The sequence below is a fragment of the Physeter macrocephalus genome, chromosome 18 (assembly GCF_002837175.3).
Source record: "Physeter macrocephalus isolate SW-GA chromosome 18, ASM283717v5, whole genome shotgun sequence".
Taxonomy (NCBI): domain Eukaryota; kingdom Metazoa; phylum Chordata; class Mammalia; order Artiodactyla; family Physeteridae; genus Physeter; species Physeter macrocephalus.
Genome location: NC_041231.1, coordinates 71,514,328 through 71,526,533, shown reverse-complemented (window position 1 = coordinate 71,526,533; position 12,206 = coordinate 71,514,328). Strand labels below are relative to the sequence as shown.

The 12,206-nt window shown below is 42.0% G+C and overlaps 1 protein-coding gene across 9 annotated transcripts in view; it reads right to left on the bottom strand.

Moving 5' to 3' along the window:
* Positions 1-12,206, bottom strand: part of C18H6orf89 (chromosome 18 C6orf89 homolog) — a 34,788-nt gene that overhangs the window by 16,538 nt on the left and 6,044 nt on the right. For 7 of the 9 annotated variants that reach the window (XR_008615673.1, XR_008615672.1, XM_028478822.2 and 4 more), the window contains 2 exons: positions 9,895-10,102; positions 9,230-9,443 (listed from right to left, as the gene is read on the bottom strand). Coding sequence is in view for 7 of the 9 variants with exons in the window: in XM_055079511.1 (XP_054935486.1) it covers positions 9,230-9,443; positions 9,895-10,102 (422 nt within the window). In the remaining 2 variants the exon portion in view is untranslated. Of the gene's footprint in view, positions 1-9,229; positions 9,444-9,894; positions 10,103-12,206 lie in introns of those variants that run through there. The other 2 variants (XM_028478825.2, XM_028478826.2) reach the window with 2 other exon arrangements.

The following is a 12,206-nucleotide window of genomic DNA, read 5'->3' as shown; positions in this document are numbered from 1 at the left end:
TGGGATCTTCCCGGACCGGGGAACGAACCCGTGTCCCCTGCATCGGCAGGCGGACTCTCAACCACTGTGCCACCAGGGAAGCCCGAGTCATTTTTGCAGGTAATATATCGTTTACTCTTTACCACATAATTACTGAGCAGGCAATGCTATTCTCATTTTACAGATGAGCAAACTGAGACTGAGGGGCAAGAGGAATTACCGAGGCACCTGGGTGCAGTGGAAAGAGCGCAGAGGATGCGGTGGGGCGGGGATAAGAGGACAGAGGCTGCTGAGGAAGACTGTGATGAGGACTTCTAGGGCTTCCTTCTAGGAAGGTTATTCTGGATTGTGACTAGGGTGTCCTGGAAGAGAGAGGCTGAGAAGAGGAAGACCCGGTTATACTTTGTTTTTGTCCTTTTTGGGGGGAGGGAGGGGTTGTACTGTGATGAGAGGTGAAATACAAGAGTCTTTTTAAAAAAAAAAAAATTTTTTTTTTGGCCGCAATGTGCAGCATGTGGGATCTTAGTTCCCCAACCAGGGACTGAACCCACATGCCCCTGCACTGGAAGCACGGAGTCTTAACCACTGGACCGCCAGGCAAGTCCCTATAACGAGAGTCTTAACTGAGGCAGTGGGCTTGGGAAGAAAGGGGTGATTCCAGAGGCAGTGATGACACAATCTATGGCTCTAAGCATCACTATGGAGAATGTCTGTGCAGGCTGAGATGGCGCAAGAACTCCTCAACTAAGGGAGACACTGGAGAGCTGCATATATTTATCATCACATTTTTCTGTAGTAATGTGTCATATTCCAAATGAATCAATTAATTATGACAGTCTTCCCAGGAGATAAGAGTAAAGTGTCAGGATAAATTCTTCTAATTTATACAAAGGTGCTTCATGGGCTAGTAGCAGGCAGTTCTGAACCTAAGAGTATCAAGAGATTATTTTAACTGTAACTTATTTTAGTTTCATTCTGAGCTTTAGATATTCTTGGGATTAACAGGTAGAGATATGTGAAAAGCAGGTGGAGGAAGAAAACCCAAAGAAAATCAAGAAAGGAAAAGAAAACAGTAACAGATAATTTAACAATGTGGCAGAACACAAGATAAGAGATCTCTAGACATGTAAACATCAATAGTGTTCTTACACTGCTGACCATAATCATTTAAAAATGGAAATGGAAAATGATCTCATTCATAAAAACTGGCAATAAATTTAACAAGAAAGGTAAAACTAGAAAATTTTACTGAAGGATATAAAATTAGACCTAAATAAACATATCATACCATGATCCTTGATGGGAAGACTAAATATCATAAAGATGTCAAGTCTACTAAAAAAATACATATATGAACCTTAATACAACTTGGATAGAATCCCATCAGAGTCTCTTATTGGTGAAGGTGGGGATGGGGTGGGGTTGTGACCACGGCATCCTAAAGTTCATCTAGAAGAGAAAATGTGTGAGAATAGCAACAGGCAACAACCCGCCCCCTGACAAATTAACTCTGGGAAATATTTAAGTGCCAGAAGGCATGCTGAGGTAATACAAATGAATCACGAAGTATAGTCACTGCTTAAAATCTACAGCGGATACTCCCCTCAGGCACAGATAGAGTCAGAGACTATATTAAGAGCCTCATGTGACAGACACTGGGCAGACTGTGCACCTGAGGACCCTCACCTCTGACTGCTCATGGGTCACTGGAGAGCTCAAGCCTCTCTTTGTGCCACGCATGAGGAGGGCAGGACTAGAGGGAAAGGGCATTACTTTGCTCTCTCTATGTAGATAATATGAACAAGTAATTCACGAAAAATAAACACAAATGGCCTAAAAGAAACACATGAAAAGACATCCAACTCCACTAAAAGGTGACTTAAAGTGAGATACCACTTTTCAGTTTCTTGACTGGCAAAACAACGGCAATATCCAGTGTTCATGATCTACATATGCTGTTAATGCAAGTACACATTGGTGTAAGTTTATGTAGATAATTTGTTAGTATTTATTAAAATGTAAAATGTGCATGCTTTTTGACCCAGTTATTCTACTTCCGAGAATCTATCTTACAGAAATAATAGTATATGTATATAAAAGTGTGTGTATATGAATGTCCCAAGTCTTTTTTTTGTAATAGTAAAAAATCTAGAAACTGTTCAATTATGGAATACTCACAGAATGGAATAATATAAAATCCTGAAAAATGTGTATACTGGGTTGAATAGCGATCCCATTAAAATTCAAGTTCTTCTGGAACCTTAGCAGATGACCATATTTGAAAATAGGGTCCTTGCAGATGTCATTAAACATGAGGTGATACTTAAGTAGGGTTGGTCCTAAATTCAATCTAAATGGTATCCTTATTAGAAGAGGAGAGGACGCACAATGACACACAGTGGGAAGATGGCCCTGCAGAGATGGGGACTGGAGTTATGCTCCCACAGCTAAGGAATGCCAAGGATTGATGGCAACCACCAGAACCTGGAAGAGGCAAAGAAGGATTCTTCCCTAGAGCCTTTGAGAAGGAGAAGAGCCCTAAAACACCTTGATTTTGGACTTCTAGCCTCCAAAACTGTGAGAAAATTAATTTCTATTGTTTTAACCCACCTGGCCTTTGGTACTTTGTTACGACAGCCTTGGAAACTAATACAATGTGTCTAGCCAAAAATATGGACATAAGCCCTTTCTTGCATGTGTGAATCAAAAACTATTTTATATTTATAGATGTTAAGTATAGCTCTCTGTACAGCCATGGAAAAATTCAGAAAGATGTATATCAAATTATTACCAGTGGTTGCTTGGGTGGAAGAGTTAGAGGGATAGAGGTGAGAAAATTCACTTCATTAAAAGTATATTTTTAGGGCTTCCCTGGTGGTGCAGTGGTTGAGAGTCCACCTGCCGACTCAGGGGACGCAGGTTCGTGCCCCGGTCCGGGAGGACCCCACGTGCTGTGGAGCGGCTGGGCCCGTGGGCCGTGGCCGCTGAGCCTGCGCGTCCGGAGCCTGTGCTCCGCAACGGGAGAGGCCGCAGCAGTGAGGGGCCCGTGTACCGAAAAAAAAAAAAAAGTATATTTTTAGAAATCAAAAATCTCATACCTCTTTTTTTGTCTTTGTATGTAAGTGTTTTTGTTTGGCTGCGCCGCGCGGCATGTGGGATCCTAGTTCCCTGCTAGGGATTGAACCCTCGCCCCTGCATTGGAAGCACAGAGTCTTAACCACTGGACCGCCAGGGAAGTCCCTGTATGTAAATGTTTTATGTATTTTCCAAATAAAAATGTCTTTGGAGGGAATTCCCTGGTGGTCCAGTGGTTAGGACTCCACATTTTAACTGCCGAGGGCCCGGGCTCAATCCCTGGTCAGGGAACAGGATCCTGCAAGCTGTGAGGCATGGCGGGGGAGAGGGGCGGAATAGGTATATGTATATGTATAACTGAATCACTTTGCTGTACACCTGAAACTAACACAACATTGTTAACAACTATGCTTCAATATAAACTAAATTTTAAAAAAAAAAAAAAGGTCTTTGGAGACCATGAAAACTCAAGCTGAGATTGTTAACTTTTGATGTAGAATTCAGTCATCTTGGAAGGCAGGCCCCTGGAGAGGTACCCGACAGGAGAAGAGGCACTGTGGCTAGGCTGGCGGCCAGCCAAGGAAGAGGGGAGTGATGAGGAAAAAGGATCACTGGAAAGGGGTAGTTTATACCATCCAGCTGAATTAGGGGAGCACACTGCAAGAGGAAGAGCTACTTTTGATTTCTCTGCAGGCTTCGTCCTCAAGGTGGATAAAGAATGTGCTTATATTTGGTCTGAGGGACTGAGGAATGGCCAGGCAGTGAGTAGGGGGCTGTGTACAGTTGGGGCTCTTTCTCCCCTTCTCATAGAATTTCCAAAAACAAGGAGAAGTGCCCAGACTTCAACTTGGCCTCCATCTATCTGAAAAGGTTTGATCTATGTGTGCACTCTACAACTGGCTGGAGTCAACATACCACAGAGTGATCAAAGTCCCATGCTAGAAAACAGCCAGTAGCACACAGCAGACCATCCCATGCCACCCCAGGCCACAACTTTTCTTCAATTACCTAACATGCTGCATCTCACTTCTCTGCAGCCCTCCTCCGCTTCTATCCACGCCTCCAGCACCAGACAGAAAGGCCAGTGGAAGTTGGATAGCGACTTCCTAACTTTCTTTTGATTTTCAAGGCTTCTTTATGCAAGATATCCTTCTTATACTAGCTATTTCATACTAAAAAAAGGTGTGACAAAGAAGTGAAACTCCACGTCTAAGAGTTCAGTAAAACGCATGGCGTTTTACTGAACTCTTAGACGTGGAGTTTCACTTGAATGGTCTGTATTCCAAATTCTCACCGTGATTATGGAATCATTTTGCTGTCTGAGGTATCAAAAACGGTCTTGCAGACAAAACACAGCCTTGAAGTTAAGAAAGGCAGAAACTGTAACCGCCCAGCCTTCTCTGCAAGTTGGGCACCCTGCAGAACAATGGTGAGCCAAGACTGTCAGGAGGATTCCTGGTGCCTGAGAGTTGTTTACAAAGAAAACGCACTCAGGCTGGCTCGCTGTGGACATCCGTAACATACTCTGGAATTCTAAGTGGAGAGAGTCCTTTTACACAGACTATTAATCTGGTGAAAAGCAAAAAGCAAAAAAATAAAAAACAGATTTCTTCCCGGACCAAAAAAAACTCCCTCTGGGTAAAAAGGATAGAGAAGAAGAAAGGCACAAAGCCAAGACTAGCTCTGCAAGAGTAGGGGGACTGGTTTTTTTTGTTTTGTTTTTTTGTGCAGTACGCGGGCCTCTCACTGTTGTGGCCTCTCCCGTTGCGGAGCCCAGCTCCGGACGCACAGGCTCAGCGGCCATGGCTCACGGGCCCAGCCACTCCGCAGCATGTGGGATCTTCCTGGACCGGGGCACGAACCCGTGTCCCATGCATCGGCAGGCGGACTCTCAACCACTGCGCCACCAGGGAAGCCCCGGGGGGGACAGTTTTGTTCACTGCTCTGTTGAGAACAGTTGCTGGTGTACAGTAGGGTCTGAATACACACTCACTGAATGAATGAATGAATGAAACCTTGACTTCAGAAGCTTTAACAATAGGATTAAGTCCATGGGGAGAAAAATCAAACAAGTAATCTGAACTTGGAGAAACCTCAAAATAAGGATTAAATAAATATAACCTCATGATTTCTTAGATTTCTCATATTAGAAACGTATCCAAGAAAACCCTGCAAAAGTCCACGACCAAGTCTCTGTGACTTTCACTGGTACATGCTCAGCATATAATCAGGCTACTCTCCAGCAGCTTGTTTTGCTTAGCACTTCTAGCATCCTGGGCATGAGGCAGGGGTGAAGTCTTGACCTTGGCCAGGCCCCCTGCATGGGTGGTAACAGGCCCAGAGCCACTTTTCGTACACCGTAGGGATGGAAGGAACCCAAGAAATCATCTCACCAACAGCTTTGCCTTCAGGAAGGAACACGTTTGAACCATTCCAAACCAGACAGTCCATCTATTTTTACAAGTTCTCCTTGTATAAAAATTTGTCTCTAAATGTGAGACTTTTGGCAAGTTAGTCAACCCCCTTGCTCATCAGCTTCCTCATCTTTGAAATGGACATAAAAATATTAACTACCTTATGTGACTGCTGTGAAGACTGAGGAATACACGGCACAGTATACGGCACAGTGCCAAGTATACTGTAACTGCCCGACAGAGCTGTTATCACTTTACTCTTTTATTTGTAAATAAACAGGTCCTAGCATTTCACGTTGAGCACTGGCCTGGACTCTAATTCTGATTAGGTCCTTACCTTAGTTCTAAGTCAGTGCATGATCTGCTATTCCCCAAACTCCTTGATATTGGTAGATCCACTTCAACCTTCCCTTGAAAGTTCATGGGTACATAAAGTTCCAATTATGCAGTACAGATACAGAGATGCAGCTTCTCATTGTACGTGAGAACTGTCCCAGGCCTCCTCAGTATATATGGATGTTACAATTACAAATTATAAATGCCCCAAGTAAACAAAATAGTTGGGCCTAACATTCTGGAACCTGGCTTGAATGAGGGCAGAGGCAGAAGGCAGTAAATGTAATGTGCTAGACTAAAGAAACTAAGGTTCAAGTGCTAGTCTGTCACATTTAGCTGGGTAAGCAAGCTATTTCACCTCTCCTGGTTTCAATTTCCTCTTTACAAAACAGGGGTTTGTACCAGATCAACTCTATAAAGTTCCTTTTGAGCTCTAAGACTCAATGATTCCACGGAAGGGTGAAAGCCAAGAGGGTGGCTGGCAGGGTCAAAGCAGATATCCTTATATCTGCTTTGGGGCGTGGCGGGGGTGGATAAGAACTAAGAATGTGAATGTGAAGAGAAAACTGCAGGTTAATAAGAGAAAGGACTTAGTCAAACAGTAAGTCAAACCTAACCTATAAGGGTGCAGACTGGGAGGATGAGCTGGGCTGAATGCCTAGGAAAAGACTAGTTCAGGAAAATTCTAAAGGGCCAATGGCTTGGAGGACCGTTTATTTTTGGACGTGCAGTACCAGCCAGAAAGAACCTTATTTCTTCGGGGACTAGGGAGCTGAGAGAGAAGACATCTGGTGACCTGAAAGAAAGAGTGTTGAACTCCAAAATCAAACTTAAAGCTAGACTCTTCAGGTATACCATGTAGCTACAAACTACTCATATCAGAGGTTAAGAGCTCAGACTCTGAAGATGGGTGGCCTAGGTTCAAATCATGGTTCCATGACTAACTAGCCTTATTAGATCAGGCAAGTGAGCTAATCTCACTCTACTTCAGTGTCTTCTTCTGTAAAACAGACATAAAACCAGAACCTACTGAATAGGGATATTGTAAAGATCAAATGAGCCAATATATGGAAAGCCCTTTGAACAGGGCCTGGCATCTGGTAAGTACTAAATAAGTCAGCTTATTTATTTTCTGCTGCAGAGTGGGATGTTTACATGACTCACCGCAGAGTCACTTCATTCACTCCATGAAGAGGAGCTAGGGCCAGGGTATCCTACCCAAGGCTGAAACTTAGAAAAAGAACAACTTCTGTTGCCTTTTGTTCCCTGGGTAGAGTCAAGCGGAAAACCCACCAGTGGTCAGGAAGAAACCTAGCAGCACTGGAGGTGGTGAATCTGGCAGGTCACTGCTGCTCCCTGCAAGGAGTGTCAGATGATCCCCGGGAACGTTAGGCCAGCCCTTAAGGGAACAATACGCTGAAGGGCTTTCCCATGGGAGCTACATTCACTTTACATTCTCGCCATTTACTTTAAAGGTACTGCTAAGTAGTCCTAACTGAAAGGCAGCTGCGTTTGGGTACCATGACAATAGGAATGATTTATGTATTTTTTACTTTTCTGGCCTCTTTCAGGCCCAGCAGTTTGCCCTTCTTCTACCTAGTTCTCCCCAATATGTTTCTGTTCACCACTTACATTATTATGCATTCTTAAGTTTCCTCCCAAGTGCTATGCAAAATCCTGTTAGTTTTACATGTCTACAGCTTCCCAGAATTATCAAACATAGGAAAATAGGGTGCAGTATCTCCATTTACAAGTAAAAGCAGCACTTTAATAGAATCAACAACATTAAAGACCTAAAACCACACCCTTCCAATGCTCTCTCTTTACAAGTGAGCTCTAAGGACTCATTTTTATTTCCATCTGCAAGGTAAAATATTCATTTGGAATGGCCAAACAACCTGGCTTGTTGACAAGACACCTATGTTTCTTGACTTTAAACTCCGATACACAGAATGAGCAATCACTGTCCATTGACTATTATTGCTTAACTCAACAGTCTGTGGAGATGTACTTTATAAGATGGGGAGAAAGAAAGTAAGTGTCATCAACCTGGTCCTAAAAATTGTTGACTTCATCTCATGTGCCCAAGAGTAGAAAATGACTTTAGGGAGGCTGTGAGGGGAAGACAGGAAAGGAGGCTGATGCATCCGAGGCAGCAGCACAGGCTGGCCTAACTGACACCTTTCTCTGGCTCTTTCCCCTACATGCTCTGGACCTTCCTGATAGGAGTTGGAAACTTCATTTTTTTTGAGCTTTGTTGTTTCAAAAACAACCTCCCCAGTAAATACAAGAAAGTTATATATTTGGAATTTAAAAGTTTAAATACATAAGTTGATTTTTTAAAAAAACTTACGAGCCTGGGTTTTTGTTTTACAATGTTCCCTTCCTCTGATTTTGATATAATTCTCGCAATCTTTCCATGATTTCCTCAAGTGTACAAAAATAGCTTTCAAAGGAGACCCAAACCAAGTGATGATTTTTATGACTGATTAGGTCTTGGCTTAAAGAGTAGCATTATGATTATAAAGCTTAGTTTCAACTGCTGAATCTTTTTTGAAAACAACACTGAAGAGAAAACATACTTCCTCAACAGTTATGCTGAAGACTAAAGGTTTCAGAACACAGTTACACAAAAAGTTCTATAACCCATTTGTGATATTAACTTACATATTCCTTCATACGGGCAAATAAGATAAACACTAAGATAAAACAATAATAAATGAATAAAATAAAATCCCCAAATAATATCCCCTTATTCTTTCTCAAAAGTAAATTTCGAATCTTACTACATTACACTATTCTCAAAAGGGAACTCCTCAAATGGTCTATCGGACCAGGAATTCCTATGCTACCATTGATGCAATGTTACTAAATTTAAGTGCTTCTTAAATTCAACTTATTGGCAAAACTGTATACTTAGAAGCACTACATAGTGAACTGTGAAACAGAGAGAAAAGACTCAATTGAAAGAAAGGGATATACCTAGACAAAAACCTAGCCAACAGGCTAAGGACTATTAGAGGATATGGACTCAGATGCTTTCAATAAACCAATAGCTATTTATTAAAATATCTATTATGGATAGGGATCACAGGATTCGAGAAAACAGTAGAGTAAGATACACTCAAATCCCTCCTATGAGCAAAAACACTCATCCCCATCACGTGTGTTTTATAATCAGGGGGCATGAATTTGGCTCCACCCAGTGTGTTTCTCTGACAAGCTTCTTAATCCTCCGAGCCTCAGTTTCTCAATCTGCAAAATGGGGTAATAAAACCCATCCCATAGAGTTTCACTGAGGATTGAATTAAATGAGACAACATAGGGAAAGTATCTCTCATTAGATGTCAGTAAATGTTATTTCCTGTCTCATGATATACTGCCAAGAAAGCCATATCTAATAAGTAACAAATGCAGTATTGTACCTGGAAAGGGTCTGTCTGCATCACCCCCATGCAGAGGAACTCCCTTATTTTCTGGCATATACTTCTTGGTAATGGGCAAAGACATCAGCCGGATGTGATGGATGAGTGAGCGCCAGGTATGAGCTCCAGAAAGCACTGGTTCAGGTGGTAATGGGCTGAAAGGTTGAATCACAAAGTAGGCAGTGAGCAAGATTAATCCCAGGGTTACGAGGACCTACAAGGAAAGACAGGAAATGGATTAATAATTGTCACAGCAAACAAAATACTTTTAGGCCAAGGAAAAAAAAAACAGGCATCTTCTACTATTTCCAGTGTGCTTTAATCCATCTTCATAAGCAAGCCATTGACATTCACTTCTGAAAGCATTTAAAGCTTGAGAACTGTGAGGACTGCAAGGCTCACCAAGCTTTTATCATACAGACCAGGGGCTATGTCCATCATTTAAAAATATACACAGATACAGTTAATGATAAATACACAGCTTTCATCTAGAACATTTAACAAAGTAGTCAAATTTGCTAATAACACATCGTAACAAAGAGTAAAAGCCAATTTATTCATAGAAAAACCAAGGTTCAGTGGTGGAATCAGTCAACAGTAATATTGGGGGAGAATGTTGAAGAGTTTGTGCTCTAAGCTATTTCCAAGTCAGAACATATGTTTACCTTGTACGCAGCTAGAAGGAGGGGATACTGGGGTGGTCCCCTCTGAGGTTCATTCTTTTCCAGCAGCTGTCTGATAAATTTTTCAATTGCTTTCTCTGACATGCCACACTGATGGCCCGTCTGTCTTACCAAATCAACAGTCTCTGAAAGTTTGTCATAAATGCTGAGCTCATTAGCAGCAAGATCCATGTCTTCTAATACAAAATCCCTGAGAGAGAAAGAAAATGAATGCAAAAAGAAAGATGGTTTCTTTAAAGATGGTACCTCCTCCACAAAGTTACTTCCTTTAGAACAGTGCTTTTTGACCAGCTTTTTGACCACCTGTGGGGAAGGACCAACTCTTCTGTAAAACACAATGAATACATTGAGACAATGTCAAGATGCAATACAAGTTTTTAAGTGTTTTTTAATTGTGGGCTAGTAATAAATGGTTCACAGGCCAGCACTGGTTCCCAAACACTTTGAGGAATACCTGCCCAGAGCACAATAAATCCCTAATGGGACTCAGAAACACTAGTGCCATCCAAAATGATTTCTGAAACCAATCACAGGAGATCTGCTACTGGTAATTTACTAAAATAAAAAGAAATGGAATATGGAAAGTGTTGTTGATCAATTATTTCTTTCCTTTCACATCAGATGAAACTTTTAGCAACACAAGGGGAGGAACTTATCACTGAAGGCAAGATTTACTGAGGAACACATTGATATGCTTTGTTTCTGACAGACCAAGAATTTCAGACAACACAAAACCATGGCATGGTAGCGCTTCAGACTTAGCAGGTTGCAGTCCTCATGCTTTTCTGCAAATACAGTCTCAGACAATAAAGGGCATTCTGTTTATATTTTACATACTTAAAGGCCTAAGATCTATAACTCATTTCAAAATTCAATTTGCGTTCTCATAGTTATTTGAAAGCCAGATTGTTTCACAGTGGCCATAGAATTAAAGGGAAAAACTAGAGGCAAAACAGAATTCTCTCTGTATCATGTTTCACAGTGGCCACAGAATAAAAGACAAAAACTAAAGGCAAAATAGAATTCTCTGTATCATTTGTAAAATGAAATTTAAAAGTTCTTTTTAAAAAGTGCTTGTGCTACAGAACAATGTTTTTCTTCATTTATAGGAGGAAAAGCAGTGCTTGGGATCTATGCTCTCTTCCGTTGGTTGGGTTTTGTTGCTGTTATTTTCTTGTTTTTACATTGCAGAGGGTCCTCTTATTTCACATGTTTCATCCCCAAGGTGTTGCTAAGATCAAAAAGCACTGACATGGTACAACTATTTCCTCAGTAAGGAGATGCTGCCCCCTGTAGAACAGAGGACAACAGTCATGAAGCTCCAGCACAGGAAGAGGTCTGCACTGCCACAAACCAGCACACATCCTGGCATAGCTCCTCTTCTAACAATGCCTCCTCTAATGACTCCTTCCCTTTGGTCCTCTTTCTATTAACCTTTTACTTCACTAGTTCTTAACTGTGCCTGCACATTAGAATCACCTAGAGAGCTTTTAATGAATGCTCATACCAGGGCCTCAACCCAAGACCAACTAAATCAGAATCAGACTTCTAATGGTGGATTAACAGGCAGGTAATCTAGACTTTGGGGATTGGGGGAGGGAGGGAGGAACCCCACATTAAAGGGGACACAACCTTTCTCCAAACTCTCTGCCGTTGCTCAAACTGTTTTTTTTAAGACCACAAAGGCCTTCATTTCAAGGTTCAGGTAAAAGGATGATGAAAACTCTATTTTCAAATGTGTAGTTTTGGAATTCCCTGGCGGTCCAGTGGTTGGGACTCAGCGCTTTCACTGCCAAGGGCCCAGGTTCAACCCCTGGTCGGGGAACTAAGATCCCACAAGCTGTGTGGCGTGGCCAAATAAGATAAAATGTGTATTTTCCACAAATGGTGCTGGGACAACTGCATATCCACATGCAAAAGAATGAAGTTGTTTGCTTCCTTATACCACAGACAAAAATTAACTCAAAACGGATGAAAGACCTAAACTTAAGAGTTAAACTATAAAACTCTTAGAAGAAAACAAAGGGGGAAATTTTTATGACACTGGATTAGGCAATGGCTTCTTAGATATGACACCAAAAGCACAAGTAGCAAAAGAAAAATAAATTGGACTACATCAAAACTAACAATTTTTGTGCTTCACATGATACCATCAAGAAAGTAGGGGATTCCCTGGTGGCGCAGTGGTTGAGAGTCCGCCTGCCGATGCAGGGGACACGGGTTCGTGCCCCGGTCCGGGAGGATCCCACATGCCGCGGAGCGGCTGGGCCCATGAGCCATGGCCGCTGAGCCTG